The sequence below is a fragment of the Salvia hispanica genome, chromosome 2 (genome assembly GCF_023119035.1).
Source record: "Salvia hispanica cultivar TCC Black 2014 chromosome 2, UniMelb_Shisp_WGS_1.0, whole genome shotgun sequence".
Taxonomy (NCBI): domain Eukaryota; kingdom Viridiplantae; phylum Streptophyta; class Magnoliopsida; order Lamiales; family Lamiaceae; genus Salvia; species Salvia hispanica.
In genome coordinates this window covers 19754237-19778663 of record NC_062966.1, presented here as the reverse complement: position 1 = coordinate 19778663, position 24427 = coordinate 19754237, and the positions used below count along the sequence as shown (strand labels likewise).

General features: G+C 39.9%; 4 protein-coding genes and 1 pseudogene across 5 annotated transcripts; 2 read left to right on the top strand and 3 right to left on the bottom strand.

Moving 5' to 3' along the window:
* Window positions 1-112: 112 nt before the first annotated feature.
* Window positions 113-2178, bottom strand: LOC125207210 (probable UDP-arabinopyranose mutase 2). Its single transcript, XM_048106455.1, has 4 exons — window positions 1785-2178; window positions 1014-1264; window positions 754-922; window positions 113-663 (listed from the first exon to the last, which is right to left on the bottom strand). The coding sequence occupies exons 1-4, from the start codon at window positions 2100-2102 to the stop codon at window positions 319-321; spliced, it is 1083 nt and encodes a 360-aa protein (XP_047962412.1). The 5' UTR covers window positions 2103-2178; the 3' UTR covers window positions 113-318.
* Window positions 2179-11245: 9067 nt separating this feature from the next.
* Window positions 11246-12496, top strand: LOC125204326 (peptidyl-prolyl cis-trans isomerase E). The gene is made up of 2 exons (XM_048102947.1): window positions 11246-11654; window positions 12152-12496. The coding sequence occupies exons 1-2, from the start codon at window positions 11354-11356 to the stop codon at window positions 12361-12363; spliced, it is 513 nt and encodes a 170-aa protein (XP_047958904.1). The 5' UTR covers window positions 11246-11353; the 3' UTR covers window positions 12364-12496.
* Window positions 12489-14746, bottom strand: LOC125204325 (folate synthesis bifunctional protein, mitochondrial). 2 transcript variants are annotated; one of them, XM_048102945.1, is made up of 2 exons: window positions 14503-14746; window positions 12489-14105 (listed from the first exon to the last, which is right to left on the bottom strand). In XM_048102945.1, exons 1-2 carry the CDS (start codon window positions 14612-14614, stop codon window positions 12634-12636), a joined length of 1584 nt encoding a protein of 527 aa, XP_047958902.1. In that variant the 5' UTR covers window positions 14615-14746; the 3' UTR covers window positions 12489-12633. The 2 variants fall into 2 exon arrangements, with proteins under 2 accessions (XP_047958902.1, XP_047958903.1); XM_048102946.1 differs by having other exon boundaries at window positions 12489-14102.
* Window positions 14747-14833: 87 nt separating this feature from the next.
* LOC125204324 (fructokinase-like 2, chloroplastic) lies at window positions 14834-17639 on the top strand. Its single transcript, XM_048102943.1, has 5 exons — window positions 14834-14973; window positions 15147-15475; window positions 15536-16179; window positions 16457-16928; window positions 17131-17639. Exons 1-5 carry the CDS (start codon window positions 14933-14935, stop codon window positions 17355-17357), a joined length of 1713 nt encoding a protein of 570 aa, XP_047958900.1. The 5' UTR covers window positions 14834-14932; the 3' UTR covers window positions 17358-17639.
* A 309-nt stretch (window positions 17640-17948) lies between these two features.
* Window positions 17949-22521, bottom strand: LOC125204677 (annotated as a pseudogene).
* Between the last annotated feature and the right edge of the window lie 1906 nt (window positions 22522-24427).

Sequence of the window (24427 nt, the reverse complement as noted above, 5' to 3'; positions counted from 1 at the left end):
TGATATTGGTTGGAACCATTTTCTTAACACCTAAGTTTGCAACACTTGGAAATGTATTGGTATATGTAGATCAAAAGCTTCAAATGGACAGAAATTATCAAGGAACAGTGGATGGAAAAATATATATGAATAATACTCGAAGAATCCAAATTGACATAATATGAAATAATCCCTCAAGACAAAAATCTTAATAAATTATAAAAGGTTAAATAAATTAACCAACGTCTCTCCAATCAAACCCCTAACCAACTCAGGATTAAAAATAAACGACAGTAATGTAAAGAAACTAAAATTACTGATATAAATTTTGATGCAAATCTATTTAGCAGCAGCAGCAGGAGCAGCAGAGGAAGCTCCTGGTCCAGTAGGGTTGAGCTCATCCCAAGCCTCAATCCATGTCACCATAGCATCAGCCAGTTTAGTGAAGTAGGGATCGATGTCTGAGAGTTTCGCCTTCACCTCTTTCGCCAGTTCAAGGTAGCATTGCTGCACAGTCGTGCACTCCTTGGGGAGCTTCACCGCCTGGAAAAACGGGATGATATCCTCCTGCCAGTAGATTCCCTTATATTCCTTCTTCAGATTCACAAACGGGTTGCTCGCCTTGCTGTGCCAGATGTAGGGCAGCCCCGTCTTGATCCCAAGGTTCAAGTGGTCGCATATCACCTGCACGAATGGAAAGATCACATTTCTTTATTAAGCACCCCTACAGTTTCAAAGGAACGAAGATGGTACGACGAAGTGCAGGAGTTGTACCTTGGTGCACCAACCGGCCCACATGTCATCGTATCGCCCAATGGGCTGGCCGTCTCCCATAAGTCCAAAGTACATTGCAGGTCCGATGAGATCACGGTTGAATCCCAAATTCATACCACACATCGGGAAGAGGGTTCCCTTGGGGATCGTCAGGACAGCATCCACGTATCTGCAAACACACATTGAGATCAAGAACAATTAGCAATGATCACAAGTTATAAACGTATCACAACAGTCTTAAGAACTTCAGTGAGGCGTGCCTGGTGTTCCTCTCACGGGGCTTGACAAGCTGAGTGGGAGCATCATAATCAGGGATGTTGAGCCATAGGCCGTGAGAGACAGCAGTGTGTTGACCCTCACGCATGCTGAAAGGATAGCCACGGACAAAGTCCGCACCCTCCCTGTACGGATCGTATAGGGTGTTGAAGAAATGGGGAGTCGATGGACTCAAGAGGTTCTTAATGTGCTGCTCGAGAGCGTTGATGTCTTTCCCAGTCGGGTCCTTGGCAACCTGCACACATTGGTGAGGATAATGTCAACAATGCACAAATTCGTAGAAGTTGAATAAAATATTTCAGAACAATGTCAACAAAATTTCAATTTTTTTCATGCTTTCACACACATAGCATAAACATGTCCATTGAGCTATTCATAATATGAAGATCAAAGCTTTAGATCTAAACTTCTCAAGATAAATCAGCATAGTATATGCATTATATCAACATCTTGAACAAATCAAAATACTTCAACAAACCATGAGCAACTAATCTGAATTTTCACAAATCAACAAAATTGAATCAAATCGAACTAGAAACTAACAAATCAAAATCGGATCCAAACACAAATTCAAAACCCACGTTAAACCCCAAACATCCCAAGAGAAAAAATCCAAACCCATCATCAAAGATCCAATCTTTCACATCACTCCCAACCAAACACACAAAAGCAAAACGCCAAAGATCCGATCTTGAATCGAAATTGACCACAAACACATGAAAAATTAACAAAAACGAAACGATCGAAACACTCACGAAGCAATCGTCATCGATGGTGTAGATATACTTCTTCTTGGAGACCATGTAGCCGAAGCATCTGCAAGCAGAGTCCTTGAAGGAGATGCAGGAGGCCTTGGGGCCGAGAATCCTGTTGATGTCGTTGCGATTGTAGAGCTCGTAATCGAAGCCCTCAGGGACGTTGATGACTTTGGAGGGGTCGCCATCTTGAACAATGATGAGATGGTAGGGCTCGAAGAAGGGCCTCCACATCTCCAAGAAATCAAGGTTTCTGATGGTCGGAATCACTATGTCCAACTCGTCCTTCAGCAGCGGTGTCGCTTTCTGCTCCGCCATTGTAGCCTGCGAATCTGCAATGCTTGAGGTTGAGGAGAGAGAGAGGGATGGGCTGCTATTTCTGAATTTTGAGGTTGGCTTATATAGAGAAGAATGGAGTCTTGAGGGCCTTGGTCTTTGTATTTATTTCTCCTTTATTGTAATTTATTTAATTATTTTTAGGGTAAATCATGGTCAAAAATTTTGGTGCGTTTTATCTTTACAAAATTTGAAACATAAATTACGAAGAATGAACAAAACACCTTTTAAACTTAATTAGATGGTAGTATTATTTTGTCCTTCGTCATTATATCCATGTAGTATTTTATATCGACTGAATATACCACCATGTATCATTGGTAATGTATTTTTAAAATTTTTAAAAATGTGTTTCACTGACGAATTATTTAGCAATTTGCTTTTATTTTTAAGTGTAATTAACTACTCCTAAGTAGTAGTAGTAGTATTTGTTGACCATCTCATTGAAGATATTTAAAGATTCTAAATTTTTTCTCCCCCTTTTTGTTGGGATAAAGTCGGTTGATATAATGTGCAACAAATATCTCACTGATTTGTGGATGGAAATTTGGAATTTTGACATAATTTTATACTAATAATCATCAATTCCATGAGACGATGAGCCCATTCCATTAAATTTGTGCTTGCTAAGAGTTATTTGAAATTAAATGGTACAATCCTTGTTCGTTTTGGATCTAAAAATGACACCTTTTTGCTTTTGTAATCTAATGGATTAAAATAGTGAAACAACTTTTCACCAATATTTTTCAAATTTTGAAAATTAGAATCAAATTAAGCCCATGCCCTTGCTCTTTGTAGTTCATACAACTGTCATGGGCTGTTTTGGAGTGAGATTTTGAATATTAAAAATTCTTGTAATGTCTTTATCACAAAGAAGAAGAAAATTATGACCCCTTTATTAAGTCATGATAATATTTTCCACCGGTCCAATCACACATCATGCATTTGAGACAAACAAAATCAAACAATTTAATTGTCCATGAATAGCAACAAAAGAAGTAAATCATCCTTTATATCTCTACAATTTAGATTATTTGTAAAAATACTGACATTACTAAAATATATAGCAAACCATCATCATTTTTAGGTAGAAATTATGCAAATATATTTCGTATAAATTTTGAATTTCAAACTTTTTTAAGGCCATATCGAACCCTCCTGCTCAAGTTTCGTAAATTTGAATCATTTTTTGGCATCAATAAGTCAGAATTTTAAATTTGAATAGAAATAAAACAGTGATATTGAGACATGGCTATTAAAGAATTTAATTCGTTTTTAGATTAAACCTCTTCTCCATAAGACCATAAATAAGCAAATAGTAAAAAAAAATGGCACCGACGAAGAGCTGGACAAATTGGCTGGCGTTAACTTTTTATTGAAAATAATGAAAATAGTACTGCGACGTGTTGGATGTTTGAAGATGGAATTAAATAATTTACACCCCACATGAAATCAAATACTTACAGAATGTACTTTTTTTTCTCAGTGAGAGAGAAAGTTGTGTGTAGATGAGCTGACAGATAAAGAGTGGAATAAAAATATAAATATATATTGAATTTGAATAGAACATGGTTAGAACAAGCCTTCCATGATTGATTATTTGTTGTAAGAACATGGATTTACAGCAAACTGTCACCTATTTTTGGCTACATTTAATCCTTCCTGCACGTAGTTTAACACGTTCTACTAATTGGGATCATGTATATAAATTAAGGCCTTAGACATGCGACCTTGTTTTGTGCATGTGATGTGACACAAGTCACAAAGGTTCTTTTGATTATTGAAAAAATATACATATATGTGAATATTGTTGGAGCATATTCTTTTATCTTCTTATTACAATTGTATATGTCAAAATGAACATTGTATATAGAAAATTTAAAAAATATACTGATTAGTCACCATTGCTCTTCATATATTAAAAGTACACATGACTGTGAAATCTCATTGTAGTCAAATGAGTTTAGTGAAAAGGGGAGATTGAACAATTGAGTAGAACTTTCCCCATTTGTGGATTTGGAAAGTAATCTCAAATATTGGACAAAATTAAAAAGAAATGTGCTATATTTTACCATTCAGATAAGTGTCAAACACGTATTCCCCATATTAGGGGTGCAATCAATTCTTATTAAAATATTTTGGGGGTATATGATTGTGACCGAATATAAGTGAAAATTGGATTAAATTGTCCTATCTCTTTCGAAAGCTTACATAAATTCGTAGGCCCAAATAAATAGCGAAGCATAATGATTAAAAATGAATGCCCTTTTTATAAGTTAAGCGGTCCAATACTAATGTGGGCGTTGCTTGGTATAAATATTTTGATACAATCGCAATAAATATAAGGAGCCTTATTTGCAGGTGAAATCTGTTTACATTTATTTGAATATTTTTTAGTTTTTATCAGGTTGAATTATTGTGTGATTTGGAGTAGAAACTTTTGTAATTTATATGAACCCATACAAAATGCTTTTTATATTTTTTTCGTCCATAGAAAATGAACATTTCTTTTAAGGCATATGTTTGAACAAATGTTTGATAGACATAATTATTTGGACATGGTATGAGTGAAGAAACTGAATCAAATTGTTGAAAATTGAAACGTTCTTATATTAGAGGCTTGAGTTTAACGAATGGGTATATGGTAGTATTATCAAAATAGAAAATGATATTTTTTGGTAGATGTTAAAAAAGAAAATTGTGACATACTTTTGGTGTTCGATATCTAAAAATTGTAAATAACAAAGTCATTTCTTATCAAATAAGAGTAATAATATCTAAATATTAAGAAATGTTCAAAATAATTGATTGATCCACAAATTATTTGACCAATAGTGGCTCGAATGTATAGAAAAAGAAAAGGAGTATTGTGCAATTCCTCGTAATAAATGATTGATTGCAATATGTGGATGTAAGTTAGCCAAGCACTATGTAATGCCATAGGTCAAAACTCCCGAGTTCGAGTCATTGGTAGCAAGACTTTTAAATTTACATCCATTTGTCTACAAAAAATGATTGGTTATTCTATACCACTATTGCAACCCTAACTCTTAATAGCATCCACAATGGCGGCTAGTGCACCGGCTAGTTGATTCGCGTCGCTAGCCAGTCGGCTAGCCGAACCATTGGGACCGGCTAGCGACAAATCGGCGTAGAAACCGGCGAGCGCACGCCAATTTCCAGGCGCTGGCCGCCATTGTGGCGTGCCGGCCAGCGCCGTTTTTTATTTTTATTTTTTGATTTTTTTTGAAACACTATATATACGCGATTTTAGTTTCATTTTCATTTGCACCACTTGTTTTAACGAGTTTTTTCTCTCTCTAAATTTATGTACAAGAGCAACATCGAGCGATGGACAATAACAACGAGTTCAGTCTGGCGACGAGCGGATCTCAGACTCTCACGGTACCCGTGGGGTCTGGATGAGGGCAGATGGGCGGGCAGATGGGCCAAGGGTACAACAACCCTTGGCAACAGTTGATGGGGTTGATGGCGGGCGCGCAGGGGGGATGCAGGGGCAGATGGGTATGCCCCAGATGCCGCAGCAGATGCTACAGCCAGATGATGGGATTGATGGCGGACGCTCAAGGAGGGATGCATCCCGGCATGTAGCACTGTATGCATCCCGGGTTGCAGGGGTCATCGGAGGGGGGGGGCACGGTCTATCGTCCCACTCTTGATTTTTTTGACAGCTTTCGTCTCACACGTCGACCCAGTGGAGACGCAGTTCACTCGGGATGACCGTTTCTCATTGCATGAGCTGGGGTTCGATATCGGGGAGATGGACACTTTAGGGGGTGGGGGTGTTAGAGTTTGTATACTAGAAATCACGTTTCGAGTGATTGAATACTGTAAAACTCTTATTTTATTTTCCAATGAATAAAACAGATTATTTTTGTCATAATGTTGTTATGTTTTACATTTAATAGATGTTAATACATGTTTAAATGTATAAGTTAACTTAACAAAGTCTAAGTCTTTGTTTTAGTAGACCGGTTGTGGGCGTCGTCCACTTTAAGGTAACACGGTCAGTTCTAAACAAAGAAAAAGATGAATTTCATAACCTAGATGGAATTTGACTATCCATCGAGAAAGGTTGCAATGTCAGTCCGCATATTTCTAAGCCTTACTGAAATAAGATGACATTGGTGTGGTATAGCAGACTGAACGGATCTAACAGCAAGACTTGTCCTTGGCTATCTACTGAAAGGCGAGGTCTTGATAAATATTTGTTTCTTAATCAAAGTAGGTTAGTATTGAGCATACGGTATTGATTATGCATTACTTTGACTTATCAAATGGTGCGGGTTTTTCGTAACCCAATTATCCTGATATATTGGGTAGTGGTGATCAATATCTAGCGGTGCTAGGATTGCTATTATATTGAATCATGCGCGAGCTGAGTCTCGTTTGATAATGTCCTCAAGAGGAGCGCGAAACAATGTTTTATTATTCGGAACCTAGCTAGTTGGAGTTTGATTACTCTATGAATAATAAATAAACGTTTCATGCTAAGTCCACTCTTGGAATTAACAAGAAGTTAATTAATTAAGTCAATAGCAGACATTAATTAATTAATGGACATTTTAATCTTAAGCGCGGGAAATGAAAGTTAAACGGAAACCCGGATTACTTGTAATTTCGGATTTGGATGGGGAGAGTTCAATATTACTTCTGTAGTGGTTGCTCGTAATATTCCAATTATAACTTATATTAAATTGTGGGTTCAATTTAATTAGTAAAAAGTAAATTGGATGAGCCCATATCCAAAACCTTCCATAGATCCCTGTCTGGGCCCAAAAGGAACTTAATATAAATAGGAGAATAAAGGAGACAGAAATAACACAATTTCATTATTTGTAATTTTCGAAAATTTCAGCCTCCCCAGCTGTAGGAATTTTCGAATTCCACTCCTATTCCCAAAAGGATTTCTTCTGTCTTCTTTATTTAAGTCATAGTATTCTAGTAAGATCAGCCCACACTGATATTGGAGTAGTAGTACAGTTCGGGGACCAGAGAGAAGATTTGTGGTCTAGTATTCAAAGCATCACGTGGAGAAGAAGCTAGCCATCTTCAATTTTTTGGAGAATTAATTAGGTACTTTTCTGCTCCGTAGAAAAGCATGTTTTAGGTTTCAATATTCTTAAAGCATGATTAATTCAAGTTATGAGCATGATACATGTGATAATTACGCGAATAGATTTTGTCTAAATAATTTGCTAAATAGATCTGATTATTATGTGATTTATTGGTGTGATTAATAATTGTAAAATTATGATAATCAAGTTCAACACCGCTTCCGCTGCCGGTTCCATCAATGGGGGTCGTCGGGCCGCGCCGAAGAAGAAGAGCAAGGTGGTCGGCGAGTCGTCGCAGCCGGATGTTGACGACACCCCGCACGGAGGAAGTGGACGGAAGATGAGTATGTCGCCCTGGCCAAGGCGTGGTTGTCGGTTTGCGACGATCCGCTGGTTGCGAACAACCAGCGGATCGTCAACATGTGGGCTAAGATTAGAGCGCGCATACAGGAAGAACTGCCCGCACGGAAAGGACTACACCGGGGAGGAGTGCCGGAAGGGGTGGGAACGCATCAGGGCCGCGGTCGGCCAATTTTCGGGCTTGTACGCCAACGCCCTCCGCATGAGGAGTAGTGGGCGTGACGGAGGAGGACCGCCGGAGGATAGCGGAGAGTCTGTTCCCCGTGAAGGGGAAATATAAGGAGTTCACCTTCTAGAACCGCTATCTGGTGCTGAAGGACTCCGAGAAGTTTCGGGCGGGGGTCGACGCCGGGTGGCCGAAGAAGCGAAGTTGAACTATTCCGGCGATTACGGCGGCGGCAACAGCGGCGGTTCCCACGACCTCCCCCCGGATGCTCGAGGAGTTTCCGTCCCCTCCATCATTTGCGACCCGCACTCACCCGGTTGGCCAAAAGCGGGCGCAACGGGCAGCGAGGGGATCCTCCCCCTATCGCCCCAGGAGGTCCAGTCGGCAGCCCCCGCCCCCCTACCCACGTACACCTTCTTCTCGCGTAAAAAAACGCGGGAGCAGATGTACAAGGTCTTCCAGATTGGAAGGCCGCCACTGACCCCACGGAGAAGAGGTTTCTTCACTCGATGCTCGAGAGCATGCGGGTCGATTTGGATGTCGCGAGGGCACGGATAGGGGGTTCAGATGCCACCGATGTGGAGGTCCCAGGTGGCGGCGGCGAGGACGGCGGCGACGACGATGAAGAGTAGAGAGAGACGGGGCTCGTGTGTGAAGCCCATTTTTTTTTATAAAAAATTATGTACTTTTTTTTTTATCTATGTACCTTTTTTTAAAAAATGAAATGAATGAATTTTCCCATATATGTCTCGTAAATTTAATTCCGTAATTTATCGTAAATTTAATTCCGTAAATGTAGTTGTTTTTTAATTATTTTTATTGCGGCTAGCCTGTGGCTGGCCTTAGGCTAGCCTATTTGAGTAAAATGATGATGTGGCAAGGTGGATTTTTAGTGCCGATGACGTGGCAGGGGAAGAGAGTGGCTGGCCTATTCTTATTGTGGATGCTCTAAGAGCATCTCCAATGCCGGCTAGCCGATTCGTGTGGCTAGCCGGTCGGCTAGCCGAACCATTGGAGTAGGCCAGCGCAAAATCGGCGAAAAAAGCGGCGTGGGCTAGCCGATCGCGTGGCGCTGGCCGCCATTGTGGCGTGCCGACCGGCCAGCGATCGGCCGCGCTCAATTTCGATTTTTTTTTAAACCTATATAAACGCGATTTTAGTTTCATTTTCATTTGCACCACTTGTTTTAACGAGTTTTCTCCCTCTCTAAATTTATGTACAAGAGCATCATCGAGCGATGAGTAACGCGGGTGGTAGCGGTGGTGGTAGTGGTGGGGATGCTGAGGAGTACGAACGGAGGATGAACGACGCTATGGAGGCCTACATGAACCGCGAGATGGAGCGGTACATGCGTAGGGTGGAACAGCAGGCGATACCTCGCCCTCCACGGATTGTCCACCGCCGAGTAATGATTGATCGAGATCACGTAGCTCCACATCAGCGGCTATATGACGACTACTTTTCAGAGAACCCGCGGTTTCCCGCAAACATGTTCAGGCGGCGTTTTAAAATGCGCAGGGAGTTGTTTATGCGTATCGTTGACGCTTTGGAGCGTCGATATCTGTGTTTCCGCTTCAGGCACGATGCGGTTGGCAGACCCGGCCACACCCCTATTCAAAAGTGCACGGCGGCAATCAGGCAGTTGGCCTACGGAGGCGGCGGCAGACATGTGGGATGAGTACCTCCACATCGGTGAGTCGACAGCCCTGGAATGTCTGAAGTATTTCTGTGAGGGCGTGATAAACATTTTCGGTGAGCAGTACCTTCGAAGCCCTACTCCCCAAGATTGTCAGCATTTGATGCAGATGCACGGGGAGCAAGCATGGGTTCCCCGGGATGTTAGGTAGCATAGATTGTATGCATTGGGAGTGGAAGAACTGTCCGACTGCCTGGAAGGAGGCCTACACGACCGACTACAAGTCAAAGAATCCCACGATGATCCTCGAGGCCGTAGCTGATTACCGGCTGTGGATCTGGCATGCATATTTTGGGGTAGCCGGGTCAAACAACGACCTCAACGTCCTCAACTCGTCGCCCCTATTCAACGAGAAGTGTCGGGGCATCGGTCCAGCCGTCTCATTTGTGGCCAACGACAACCGGCATGATATGGGCTACTACTTGGCGGATGAGATATACCCTAGATGGCCTGTCTTTGTGAAGACGATTAGGCACGCAAGTGATGAAAGGAAGGCCTAATTTGCGGAAAGGCAGGAGTCGGCGCGCAAGGACGTGGAGCGCGCATTTGGTGTGCTCCAGTCTCGATGGGCGGCAATTAAGGGTCCAACGCGTTTGTGGGATGTCAGATGCGTTTTCCAAATAATGTACGCATGCATTATCATGCACAACATGATCGTCGAAGACGAAGGCGTACAACCGACTAGTTGGGCCAATGACGATGAAGCCGGTCCAAGCCACGAAATGGCCACCTAGCGTACGACGTGGGGTACCTCTCGATGAAGCCGGCCGCCTCAAGGAATATGCCGACATGCGCCAAGTGGAAGCTCATATTCAACTCCAAAAGGATATAATTGAAGAGTTGTGGGCATGGAGGACTGCACGTCGATAGTTTTTTTTTCTTTATTATGTAATTTTTTTTATCTATGTACCTTTTTTTAATGCAATTAACGAATTTTCCCGTATATGTGTCATAAATATAATTCCGTAATTTAATCGTAATTTTAATTCCGTAAATGTAGTATATTTTGAATTATTTTTATTGTGGCTGGCCTATGGATGGCCTATGGTTGACCTAAATCGATGTGGCAGGTGGATTTTTAGTGCTGCTGACGTGGCAGGGAGAGAGAGTGGCTGGCCTATAGCTGGCCTATTTGCATTGGAGATGCTCTAAAGGGGATAAAAAATTTCCAAAATTTGAGAATTAGATTTGAACCAAACTAAAATTTTAAATTCAATTCGAACTATTTCAGATTCGGTTCGGATCGGATTTTTTAAATATTTCATATGTTCGGATAGGATATTTTAAATTTCGAAGTAACCTGCAAATTGAAATATATTTATACTGTCTTCGTCCCAAGAAAGCTGACTTATTCTTTGGGCAACACTAGATTTAATGCAGCAGTATTATTTTGTTTGTTAAGTGGAAAGAGAATAAAATAGAGATAAATCGAACAAGTAACATATGTTACAGAATTCTAATAGTAGAATTTTAGATTTTAGTATTGGATTGTTAAATTTTCAGATTTTTAGCGTTGGATTTTTATACTACGTTTTTATGTAACTTCGGATTTTTCAGAAACGCACTGATTTTGGATTTTAAGTTAGAATTTTGTAGAATTCAGAATTTCAGATTGAATTAGATTTAAATCAATTTAGATTGGACAAAAGTTCAATCCAAAATCTGAATGTTCATCGAATCATCCCTACTAAATCCAAATCCTATTATAATCCATAAAAATAAAAGAAACCAACATAAAGCATGCAAAATAACTTAAAAAGGATAATGCAAGGACCTTGGTGAAAAATATAAATTTTTCCCAAATTTATACTCCGCAGAAGCTAAGGGGTGAATATGAAAATTCAGCGAAAACCTATTTGACGGCACTCGTCTACCGCCATTGATCGTCTAAACGAGCAAATTACGCGATTCGCGGAGAAAGGAAGAAATCGCCATGAATGAAGGAGTGCAGAAGAACACTCTCTACGTCGGCGGTCTGGCCGAGGAAGTGAACGAGCAAATACTCCACGCCGCCTTCATCCCCTTCGGAGACATTAAGGATGTCAAGACGCCGCTGGACCAGGCCACGCAGAAGCACCGCTCCTTCGGCTTCGTCACTTTTCTAGAGAGAGAAGACGCCGCTTCCGCCATGGACAATATGGACGGCGCTGAACTCTACGGCCGCGTTCTCACCGTCAATTATGCGCTTCCCGAGAAAATCAAGGGTGGAGAGCAGGGCTGGGCCGCCAAACCTAGTAAGCTTCTTTTTCTACGTTTTGAATTCGGTTACGATTTCATATAATTTTTTAATTGAATGCTGCTCGATGGAAGATTTTGAGATTTTTGGTAGGGTTTATGCTACTCGGTTGTTGAATTGAGAATTTAGTGACTTTGGGCGGAAATTGAAGTTGTGTTCATTCAAAATCTACTTCTAGGGCTAAATCTGTGAATTGTGAAGCATCGCCTATGAATTGTTTGCTTTCGGATTTGAGGCGAATTGAATCAAAAACTTTTGGTATTGCTCAAGATATTTAGCTAGGGATATCAAAATGTTGAAGCAGTTCTTATGCGATATAGAATGTTAGAATCAGTTTATTGCTATGGTCAAAATCCTAACTTCAGTAATTAGAATGAAGAAGGAACACACAGCATATTGATAATGTTTTGGATGAAAAATGGCAGATTACTGCATAATGGCCTATGGGGCTTAATAGACATTGAATTCGGACTAATCTGTTTGTTAAAATGGCAGTTTGGGAGGATGCTGACACCTGGTTCGAGAGGCAGCAGCAAGAAAAGGAAATGTTGCAGCTTCAAGCAGAGCAACGAGCAGCGATGGAGGCAGCTGAAGACTTGCACAGAAAGAAGATGGCCGAGGAGAGAGAAGGCGAGAAGGATGATGCTGATGCTAAGGATGATCCTATGGCAAAGGCTGAAGCTGAGGTTTTGAATCAGACTGCTTGAGCCTTGGATTAAACACAGAATCAACTCTAGCTTCCATGATTTGTAGAATCACTTTGATTCAATGCTATCCTTTGTTCTTTTCATGCGATTGTTACATATTTTGGGATATCAAAAAATGGAAAGAATTGTCCAAGATACATCTTGCAAGCTGTTACTTTTTCTTGCTACAAAATTTCAATACAGTTTGGTATGTCCATAAATCATGATTGTCAAAAAGCATTTGTCAATGTGAACTGAAATGGAAGAACACAAAAAGGGAAGTGAACATGGTTAAGAGTCTCTGTTTCTTCTCCTATGAAGCATGGCATCACAGAGTTTGACAGCATCTCTGTTATCTCTCACATTATGCACTCTCACTATATTTGCTCCACCCAGAACTGCAGCTGTGACAGCGGCAACAGTGGCTGGATCTCGCTCACCTGCTACGGTCCGACCACAGATTTCTCCCAAGAATCTCTTCCTCGAAGGCCCTACTAGCAACGGGGCGTGGGCCAAGGCTAAGCTCTTCTTACCAATCTCAGATCGGATGGCTGGCAACCCCATGAGAATGTCCAAGTTTTGTTCAGTATTCTTGGAGAATCCGATCCCAGGATCTATGATCATCTTCCATGCTGGAATACCGGATATCTCAGCATCTCTAACCCTCGTGCAAAGCTCGGACGCCGCATCACTACACACATCATCGTACACTAGATTCTCTTGATTTTGCATTGTGGATGGATCACCTCTCATGTGCATCACGATGTAAGGAATTCCAAGGGAAGCCACCACATGATGCATATTCGCATCCAGCTTTCCACCAGACACGTCGTTGACAAGATGAGCTCCCTTGCTGACCGCCTCTAATGCAACCTGCGAATGGAAAGTGTCGATAGATATCAGCTTCCCCACCATCTCCGGCATATCTCTGACAGCTTCCAAGACGGGGATCAGTCTATCAAGCTCTTGCTCAGGAGACAGCTTAGATGCCATGGGACGCGTTGATTGTGCCCCTAAGTCGACTATATCTGCACCTTCTGCAAGCATGGATCGAACCCGGGAAACTGCTGATTCGACAGACAGAAACTTTCCCCCATCGCTAAAACTATCAGGAGTCACATTCAGAACCCCCATGACAGAGGTGTTTGCAGACCAACTCCACAGCCGGTTCCCGACTGGCAACACTCTTTCCATCCCATCCTTCCCAACGAGTGACTCGCCTCCCAGCTCCTCCCATGCCTCAAAGAGCCCACCCGGATGCTTCGACAGCGAGTGCCAAGATTTAACCGTCTCATTATCCGCTTGAACCCCCAGCAGATCAATCAAGGGGGCCATCACAAAAGGCCTCTCCCATATTCTCTCATGTGGGATGGTGAGAGAATCGGTGTTGACAGTCCGACTCCCATAAAACAGAATGTCTAAGTCGATTGGCCTAGGGCCGTACCTAATGCCAGCAGTTCGGCCCAAGTCCCTCTCAATCTCCTTCAGCACCGCCAGCAGCTTATGAGGGCCGAGCTTTGTGGTTCCTCTAACAGCAGAATTGAGGAACCGAGGCTGGTCAGTTACATAGGCGGGTTCAGTCTCGTACAAGCAGGCGTGTCTCGTGATCTGAATGTCTGATTTCTTCATCCGTTGCAACGCCTCCTCAAAATTATGAACCCTGTCACCCACATTGCTTCCTATAGCAATCACAACTTCCTGCTCTTCGGAGTTAACCTCCACCGGAGCATCATGAAATCGGCGGGAGAGGCACAATCTTGCTGCTGTCGGGAGCAAAATCACCTCATTAGCATACAAATTTGCATTGGATCTATTGTTGCAAATATAAATACAAATGCAGATGAAATGCAAATACAGATCATATATAGATCGAAGAAAATATAAGCTCCAAACTTCGAATAGCAAGAATTTCTGTCGAATTCTTCGGTGGCACCTTCTTCTTCCCTTTCATTGACAATTTTGTCTCACTAAATTTCAGCAAATAAAATATATTCTACTATTTCAACAACACACACACAGAGGCTGTCCTTCCAATTTACACTGGTTCATTAATTCAAACATACACGCATTCTTCATTGGTGTATGATTTCTGCAGATCATAACTACTTGAAGAAGTTCATATCAATGGGAAAAATGTTTTAAAGTGGCAAAAAGGATCACCTGCAAATGAAGTCTTGGCAGCTCTCCTACCGCATTTAACGGGCACCACCTGTTTGATAAAATTCATCCCAAGAAATGCTTTGTCAGCGAGTCCCAATGTTGTATTTTGCATTAATTTTGCTAACCCACGTGAATTTTGCAGTTAATTCTAAAGATTTGGTATCTATGGCGGAGGAAGTTGAAAGTTAAGTTTAATAATTTATGAAGAAAAAGCAATCTTGAAATGAAACCTAGTGCCTAGTGGTGACTGGTGAGACTGTTGTCGATGAAGGGATATAAAAGTCATTTGATTCCAATTGCCTTAAGACATTAATATAAATAAATAAATTTGATATCAGAATTATCTACTATTTCTACTAGCTCGACACTGAACTCTCTCCCCTAAACCCCTTTCCAAGATTTTGTGGGGGTTTTGTAGAATCTTTATGGGATGGCATCAATTTCTTTCACACAGTTTTCTTTGATACCCAGGTCTCTTCTTCATCTTTCTCTTCTGAAAATATTAAACAAATTCTTGAAATATCTGTGTGAATGAAAGCAAAGTTAGCTCTTTTATCTCTTGCTTAATCGGAATTCGGTATTTTTTCTGCTGTTTGAAGTGATTCCAGATGTATTCAGATTTTTGTTACATTTTGTTTGAGCAGGTTATGCAGGTGGCAATCGAAAGGGAATTCCCCTTGTATAAACTTATGGAAAATTCAAGATTTTGGATTAAAGGGAAATATAGTTATGGCAGTCTCTAGGAGTAAAACAACCGGTTCTTCACCTGAACCTGAATCGGATGGAGAAGCGGTAGTTGTCGAGAAAAAGACTCGAAAAACTACTAAGCGAGCTTCTACAAGAACCAAAAAAGTAGTGGAGATTCCAGATGAAGTTTCTGCAGTCACTGACAGTGTTGGAGATGAAGCATTGCTCAAACCTGCAGATTCAGCTGAGGATTCGAAGAAAACCAAGCCTAGAACTCGAAAAAAAGGTTGAATCTTGCTCGAATTTGGATGAATTGGTATGTGAATCTAATTGTGTTTCTGTGCAGCTACATCGACATCCAAGGCGTTGGAAGAAGATGGTGGGACTAAGAAGCCGACAAGGCAGAGAAGGCGCAGCAAGAAGGCTGATGTCGCAGATAGTCTAGGTAGTGAGACAGAATTGAGTGATGGTGAGGGGGAGACGTTTATCTCGACTTTGGATGAAGACAGTGAAGAGGAGCTAGAGCTTGACATAGATGATGGGGAGGATATAAGCTTCACCTACGGATGGCCGCCTCTAGTTTGTTGTTTTGGTGCAGCTCAACACGCATTTGTCCCAGCAGGAAGGCGGGCCAACAGACTCATCGACTATGAGTTCCACGAGAGCAAGAAGGACGTCCTGTGGGAGCCGGAGAAGTTTGTTAGGGCTTCTGGAGGATCTGCAAGTAATGTTGCAGTAGCTCTTGCAAGTTTGGGGGGTAAGGTCGCCTTCATGGGAAAACTGGGGGATGATGCGTTTGGCCAGTCTTTGTTGCATTTTCTCAACAGCAACAGAGTGCAAACGAGATCAGTACGCATAGATGATAGTAGGGAGACGGCTGTTTCACGCATGAAGGTTGTTAAGAGGGGTGGCTTGAGGATGACTAGCTCCAAGCCGTGCGCTGAGGATTGTTTGTCGCAGTCTGAGATCAATGTTGATGTGTTGAAAGAGGTTAGTTATCTCGGCTTTAGTTCTTGAAGAATTTGATCTATTTCATCAATCATCTATGTCGTTATCATGCTTGCTCTAATTCGTGCTCGAGCTTGAACATTGCATGTTTACTCATAACTCATAAGGTATTGATCATTTAGGCTACAATGGTTTGTCGTTCTGCCAAAAAGATAGTTCATATAGTTTACTTGCACTATCTTGTTGTTTATCGAGCATGCTCTACTTTGTGCTCGAGCTTGTAGATTGTGTATTTACTGATGGGGTATGAAACATTCAGGCAAAAATGTTTTACTTCAATGCATCCAGTCTCCTTGACCGGAACACGAGATCCACAGCACTACGAGCTATCAAGATCTCTAAGAAGCTTGGAAGTGTAATATTTTTCGATCTCAACCTTCCATTGCCACTCTGGCAATCTAGTGAAGAAACCAAGATATTCATACAGAGAGCTTGGAATCTTGCTGATATCATTGAGGTCACGAAGCAAGAGCTTGAATTTCTCTGTGGGATAATACCATCAGAAAAATTTGATACCAAAGACAACTGCAAGTCTAAGTTCACTCATTATTCTCCAGAAGTCGTATCTCAGCTCTGGCATGATGGTCTCAAGATTCTGTTTGTAACGAATGGGACTTCCAAGATACATTACTATACCAAGGAGCACAATGGTGCTGTTCTTGGAATGGAGGATGCGCCTGTTACTCCATACACCTCCGACATGTCTGCATCAGGAGATGGCATTGTTGCAGGTAACTGAACAAACTTATACTTGTTGACTTTTTTATGGACCGTTCATTCCGGACACTATGATTCCATCACTCATAACATGGCATTATATCTTTGTGCATCTTATTAATGAAATGTTGTTTCTCTTACACGGGCTACTTCCATAACTACCTTAATGTTTGTCTCTGCTGATAGCTGATATTTCTTTCCTTGATACTGGTTCAGGTTTGATGAGAATGTTGACCGTTCAGCCACATCTCATATCGGATAAAGGCTACTTGGAGCGCTCGATCAAGTATGCCATCAGCTGTGGTGTGATAGACCAATGGCTACAAGCACGAGCCCTAGGCTACCCCGCGAAAGAAGGCATGGAGGATGTTGAGTCGGATCCCCACGGCATAAGATCAATCACGGAGAAGGAATATAGAACTTTAATTCCTTCGAGTTCATGAGTTAATGTTATTCTGCATCCACATTTGCCAACTGAGTTCTTGGCCTCCTTCAACGTCTTTCTAGGGCTATATTTTGCCATCTATCTTGTTCGATTACCAAGTGTTTGGAAGAAAAGATTGTTGACACGACGCGATACAGCAGACATAGAAAGGTGAGAGTCTTGTTAGAGTGGTTGCTGCAGTGTTCATGTGTTTGATTGTAAAATTTTGTGTAATAGATGGAATGTAAGTTTTGGATAGTGAGACATTTTTCCACAGTTAAAGTGTTTTCTTCTTTTTACATTTTGCAGAAATCACAGAAACCGGTTTTCCAAGTCCAGACATTACAAGGGAATGATATTAGGTTTAAACAGAACTGTTAAAACAAGACTAGTAGTATATTTTATAAGGAGTATTAGTATTATAATAGTGTCAATAGGTAAATATTTGGGATTTGAAAACTTTTTGAAGTATAATTGGACTGGACCTTCGAAACTTTGATCTTTGAAACTGACTTGTACAAAACCAGGCTTTAGAAAATAAGTAATTAAACATTATTAAATTAAAAATATATTAAATGATTATTTTACAATATTCCATTTGCTTCTTAAGACTTTTTGAAACTGTTTTTGTTTTAACTTCTCTTTCCAACTCATCCAAACTCAGAAATCACAATCTCACTGCATTCAAACTGAAGCATCTCTAGCTTAGATAATGAGATACACAAATACAAGTCTAGTTTAAATATGACCAGAACCAAATGCTCTTTAAGTCTTTAAATATGTACTCCACATGGCAACTTTCATCTCAAGATACTCATTTCAAGGAAAGACCTTTGAACTCCTTTTTCATCCATATTTTCTTGCATCCTCCTTGATCTGAGTTGCTTGTTGCGTGATCTTTACTTGCAGTATTCTCTTTGTTCATCATTTCCTGACATGAACTGCTTTTTGAGTGATCTTTTCTTGCATTCTCCTTCCTGACTCCTTGATCTAAGCTGCTTTTCGAGTGGTCTTTTCTTGCATTCTTCTTCTTGATTCCTTCTTGACCTGAGCTGTTTTTTGAGTGAGAGTTTCTTGCATTCTCATTCTTGATATGGACAAGCTTGTCGTAAACACACCATGGGAAACTAATGTAGTGATTCCTCTTCGACTTCATATCCTTGTTGTAATGACCCCAAAAATCAGAATGGTATGTCACGTGATACCAAGCCGAGGCCATTGCATATTGATTGCCCGATTTGGTTCCTTTCTTGAACCATGATCTGGCTTCATTTCTCAGAGACTTCACTGCAGCACCAATCGCTTCAGTGCTCTTTCTGCGGTCAAAGGTTTTTGACATCTTCATGATAGCTCTGCTCAATACCTCACCCTCAGTCTTGATGCCATAGTAGTCCATCAAGTTCCCCAGTTTACAGTCATAGCGGGTTTTGTGGTCGAATGCTTCCTCAATGTAGTCTCTGAAACCATCAACTTCCATGTCAGCATCGTAGGAGCTTCTAGCCACTTCTTTTGTGAACTTCAAGGAAGTTGTGTCAGTGGCGAGATCCTTCACCTCCCTGAAAAGCTTACCTATCACACCCTTGGATTCACAAGTGGGCTTGTTGAGCTTCTCCATGAAATCAGGGTATTCTTTGACGCGTAGTTTAGGAGGGATCTGTGCAGGTCTGCCGGTTTTGGGGAAGTCGACTGCCACTGAGTGTAACTTAGCTAGCTCCAAACAAGGACTGCTCAAGGCCATGGATGGCTCCTTGTCAGCGAAGACAATGTGGGCATTGGCAATCATTCCTAAACTCTCATTCAAGATGTAGTTGGTGAAGTATTCTTGGACTTCCTATAACACAGACAAGAACATAAAACATACCAAACTTACAAATATAAAGTTGCAAAGAAGATACAATGATTCATGAAAGATAGATAGAGTAATGTACCTCAATGGTAACCTCATGATCGAGGTGTGTGGCTGGGGCAGGATCGTAATCCATAGGTGGGAATTGTTCCGGTGGAATCATGTCAGGGTCCCAACAAACAAAATATATATCTCCATCCAAATCACTCCCAGAACATTCGTTTGGATGTGGTCAGTTATTACAACATTATCAGCCTTCAACAATCTTATGTTAATACAATTAATGCAAGAAACCAGAAACAAGTGAGTGTTTACCTCATTCCTTTCTGAGGGAAAACTATGCAGTTCACCATGTGATGCAATGCTGGAACATCAATAGCTTCTAGAACCCGAAGATCACCAGGGTGCAAGCATGGGTTCTTAGCAACAGCCACCTTTCCTTTAACAATGTAATTACGGTCACTAGATGTATACTCATCAATGGATTCCTCGTAGAACCTCCTCTGCCCGGTGCCAGAATATTGCACAAATACTTGTCCATATTCTAAGGTGCCTGTTTCATCGAGACATCCCATCATATTTCTACCTTGTCGGATAAAATATTCTAGATTTGATCCGCAAATCCAACAGTTGTGATGAGCGGATAGTTTGCAGCATCATTGCAAGAAACGGCTCTTTGTTTATACCCACATTTCAACATTTCCTTAAAGATGTAAGTGTTTTCTCCTAGAGACATGAGATCCAAAGCTTCTAGAGCCTTGAACGGATCGAATAAAATATCATTCAGCTGAGCTACTGCTTCACTTTGCTTCTTCTCAAAGACATGATCCGCGACTCCAAGAGTGGATAAGAGTGTGATGATTTGGCAATTCAAGAAGCAAGGTTGATATTTGCTCCATCCAAGGACGTTTAGTTTTGTATCATCTGATTGGTACTTCAACATGCTCAGTCTCAGTGACATCTTCACTGATGAATTCGGATCGATTGCCACGACCCCTTTGTAGCCACCATACCTGATCTGGAAGGCAGATGGTATATTGCTTCTGAGTCCACATTTTTATCGCAACTCTTTGTGCAAAGTCGACTGATATCTTTCCAATCCCATCAGAGAAGATATATGTTGTTTCATCTCTTACAACCTCGACGTCGGGGATTTTATCAACCTCATTCTGAGTAACACTTAGCGTCTCCGTGGATGAACCAAAGGACTGGCCAAGCCTCGCAGCATATTTTGCCACGTTCCGTATGGAACTGAAGTCGCCCATCCACCTCCTTATACCAGAGGGAGTTCTCCCTTAGTTGACTCGAGGAAAACGCAAGAAACTCGAATTTCTTGCTCCCAATAGTGATGCCATTCCTCAGAGTTGAAAGTATCCTCGAATACAACTTTGTTCTTGTGTTCTCATCCCCATCAGCTCCCCTTGGTGCTAAATCAGATGCATACATCTTACTCCAGTCCTCTTCCAAAAATGAAACACGAAGAAAATTGTCAATGTGATCATGGAAGTTGCGCAACACGCGATTTGATACATTCACTTCCGGGCCATGGAAATACACTTTGGTTGGAGTGACTTGAACCCTGTGAATATGCACCAGGTCATCATCCACAACATGAGGTTTCGGTTTCTTGAAGGCACTGTAGCTCTGATGCTGCTCGATAAGCCATGAGTGAGGATTATAACAGCACTCCTTCAAATAGTAAAGCTTTTCCAAAAGCTGCTCAAGGTATGCAATATCATATCTTTCTGGATTAAGCAACTGATAGAAATTTTCATCTAGCTTCGGCCCTGGAAGACATCCGGTTTGTACCAAACAACAGACCTTGAATAGTAGTCTATATGGCAACTCAAGACCTCGAGGAGGTTGCATAATCGGAACTAGATCCAGATTTTCACAAAATGGCACTCCATATTTCAATGTGAAAGGTGTTTTACTTTCTTTATAGTATAAAAAGTGTCTTTCAAAATCTGGAAGTTCAATGTCACTAGGAAGTTGGATACATATACCGGAAGATTGTCCAATACACGATGATGGGGTAAAATCAGTTGTTCGGACCCACTGATCATCTGGAGTTTGATGGAAATAGCTATACCTAGAGTCTGCAAGCTTCTTGTATATTCGCGGTGCTCCATATAACTACAGGACAGAAGACAAAAACATATCAGTAAAATCAAGTGAGAAGGTGATCTGTAAATGATGATAATGTGCAGAAATCCAGTGTTCTTCAGCATATTTTTCTTACACTCGAAACGACAAAATGTGATCTAAGACAGATAGAAACAATCAACAGTTACATTTCACAAACAACAAGAATGCAATGTAACTACTACTAATTTCATTTGATATGTATACATATATAAATGAATACGAAGGGACATAAGATAACAGATCAAGCAAAGTAATATTCAAATCGGACCTGTATGAGAAGCATCTTAGCAGCTTGATTGCCTGAATCATACAACACAACCTGCCATATATTATCATGGTAGAGCTGAAGCTTGTATTCAATTGATTTATGAGACAATAATAAGTGCATAATCTTCAGCCCCGTTCCAAATTTAATAGAAACATTTGCAGCCATCCACAGCACTGAAAACCTCTCTTCTGATAACTGGCATCCCAAAAACAGATATACACCATCCATAACATTGTCATATGTTCTAGGATTTGGCACAATATCTTGTGCATCCCAGAATTTCAAAATAAAATGGCCACAATTGTCAGACGTGTTAATGTCCTATCATCGAGGTTATTCACAAATTGGATTACAGCATAAGCCCTCGATCCTTGTTTCCCATTTTTTACTTGTATAGCATATATAGGACCAAATAGTTTACGCAATTCAGTATGCTTAAAGAAGAACTTTCTGATACTTTCAGCAGAATAAAGCCAAGGGAAGCCGGACACTTGAATCGTCTTTCCCATCTCACCTGAAGCTGTCTGCAACGACGATAACGAATAAAGGTCACTAGCTAAGCAACCACATTCCAAGTAACTGAGAGTAACAATTGTTTCAAATCAACCATGATAACTTACTCCTTACTATACTAATCTTCACCATAACCACTTTCAACAGTAACAACATAACATAGCTGAAAATAAAATATTGACATACATCAAAGGCTATAAAATCATGGAATCTCAAAATTCTAGAAAACATACTACTACAACACACGCACATAAAAGAATGATTCTGAATTATATGATGAATATTAAATGCACACAGGCAAACCAGATAAATTACTCAAACCCTTACTTCACTATTTATTGCTAGTGCAAACTCAATAACATAAAAACTACTTCCTCCGTTCCATAGTGATGGAGGCGTTTCTTTTTGGTACGGGGATTAAGAAAAATTGTGTTAGGTGAGTTAAGGAAAGGGGAAAAAAGTGGCAAATGAAAAAGGTAGAGAGATAAGAGAGAATAAAGTAAGAGAATGTAAAGTAGGTATGGTAAAAAATGTGTTGATTTTTACTAAAAGGGAAAATGACTCTATTAGTATGGAAAGTATCAGAGTGACAAAATAACTCTATTATTATAGAAAGAAGGAAATACAATACTTCGAAAATGTAATTACTTGGTATATAAAGAGTGTGCAAATAAAAAGAGATTGGTACTGGATCAGTGAGATAAACAGAGGGAGGAAAATATGGAAGGATTCGTCACATCACATGTCATCAGTTTTCTACTCCATTATGAAAAAAGGAGAAGAAATCTTTGTTTATTTTTGCTTGTGTTCTTCAATCAGCACTGAGAGTGAAAAAGAAGGGTAGAGATTTCATCCTATGCGGTGACACACACAGCAATAGCTTGTCCAGCGGATTTTCAAGAACTAACAAATTTACGTGACTAAATTTTATACAACCAAAAACTAATTTATTTGAAAAAAAATAAGCTTATTTATGGCTTTAACTAAAATATATGGGTGCTTATATAGTACTCCCTTCGTTCCACAGTAATAGAGGCGTATCGTTTTGAGCTCTTATTTTGAAAAAATAATACTAATAAATAGTTAAAGTGGAGACAGAAAAGTAAAAGAGAGAATAATGTAATGAAGCTTTCTTCACTTTAACTATTTATTACTATTATTTTTTCAAAATGAGTGCTCAAAACGAAATGCCTCTGTTACGGTGGAATGGAGGGAGTATATGGAAAGTGCATAATATTGTGGTCATATATTTATGATTTGTATATAATTTTTTCTTTTTTTGGAACCATAAATGCAATTAGTGCATACTTTAATTCAAATTTTAAAAATAATAGAAAGAAAATTCAAATATAAAAATAAAAAATAAGATTAAAGGCTAATAAATCTTTTTAATTTATTTATTTAATATATTTATTATTTTAATATATAATTAATACATCAAATTATTAATATAATCTTATTTGGACTCCACAAAATTTAGATTATTAGAAGTAATTGAGAACTATTAGTCCTACGCCAATGGAATAGAATCTCATTAATAGAAGTTAATTGATAGTCTCCATGCTAGTACTTTTTTTACAATTAATAGTACAACTCAAGAAATGGTAAATTAAAAAATGATTTGTTTATTATTTATCGTGTACGAATGTTAAAATATAATGGTGGGGGAGGAAAGGATGGATAAAAGTTTCTTAAGCGAGAAGTCTTAGGTCATTTATTTTCTCTTCCTTTAGAATCTTTTAAGATTTTGGGACCCATGTTGGATTTAAAACAAATACACTAGTCAAGCTTTCATAATTTACATATGTACGACCAAATTAGTTTTTTCTTCCAATTATTTTCTAAATATAGTGATTATATTATTATCAAATAAAAACAGAAACTCGAAAGTGATATAGTATTTCAGATCTACTCCGTTTTGGCATGAATTTTATAAACTTTAGATACCTCATGAGTGTTGTAGATAAGTGGAAATAATGGCATAAATTTTTATAGGGCTATATATAAATAATAAATGCTAGGAAAGTGTGCAGGTTGTTTTAATCCAAAATTGATAAAATATGAGATAGAATAAAAAATAACTATAAAGTAATTTGTAGAAAGAATATAAAAATGACAAAAACAAGATTACTTTTCTGATTGAAGCATGAACTCGTCCAATTTTTAAAGATTGATAAAAATATTTGCATCATATTCTCTCCTTTAATTGGGCAATATATTTAGGGCTACGCAAGACTCCATTCGTCAGCAATGAATTAAATGATTAAACTATGTTTTCAAAGAATCTTTGTGGTATCCACTTTACATAGTGTAA

Coding starts and splice junctions, on each gene's coding strand:
- LOC125204326 (XM_048102947.1), top strand. CDS start 11,354: ATGAATGAAGGAGTGCAGAAGAACACTCTCTACGTCGGCGGTCTGGCC. Junction 11,655..12,151: donor GGGCTGGGCCGCCAAACCTA/GTAAGCTTCTTT, acceptor TTAAAATGGCAG/TTTGGGAGGATGCTGACACC.
- LOC125207210 (XM_048106455.1), bottom strand. CDS start 2,102: ATGGCGGAGCAGAAAGCGACACCGCTGCTGAAGGACGAGTTGGACATA. Junction 1,265..1,784: donor CCATCGATGACGATTGCTTC/GTGAGTGTTTCG, acceptor CAATGTGTGCAG/GTTGCCAAGGACCCGACTGG. Junction 923..1,013: donor CCCCGTGAGAGGAACACCAG/GCACGCCTCACT, acceptor GTGTGTTTGCAG/ATACGTGGATGCTGTCCTGA.
- LOC125204324 (XM_048102943.1), top strand. CDS start 14,933: ATGGCATCAATTTCTTTCACACAGTTTTCTTTGATACCCAG. Junction 14,974..15,146: donor CAGTTTTCTTTGATACCCAG/GTCTCTTCTTCA, acceptor TTGTTTGAGCAG/GTTATGCAGGTGGCAATCGA. Junction 15,476..15,535: donor GCCTAGAACTCGAAAAAAAG/GTTGAATCTTGC, acceptor GTTTCTGTGCAG/CTACATCGACATCCAAGGCG.
- LOC125204325 (XM_048102945.1), bottom strand. CDS start 14,614: ATGCAAAATACAACATTGGGACTCGCTGACAAAGCATTTCTTGGGATG. Junction 14,106..14,502: donor TGCCAAGACTTCATTTGCAG/GTGATCCTTTTT, acceptor TGCTCCCGACAG/CAGCAAGATTGTGCCTCTCC.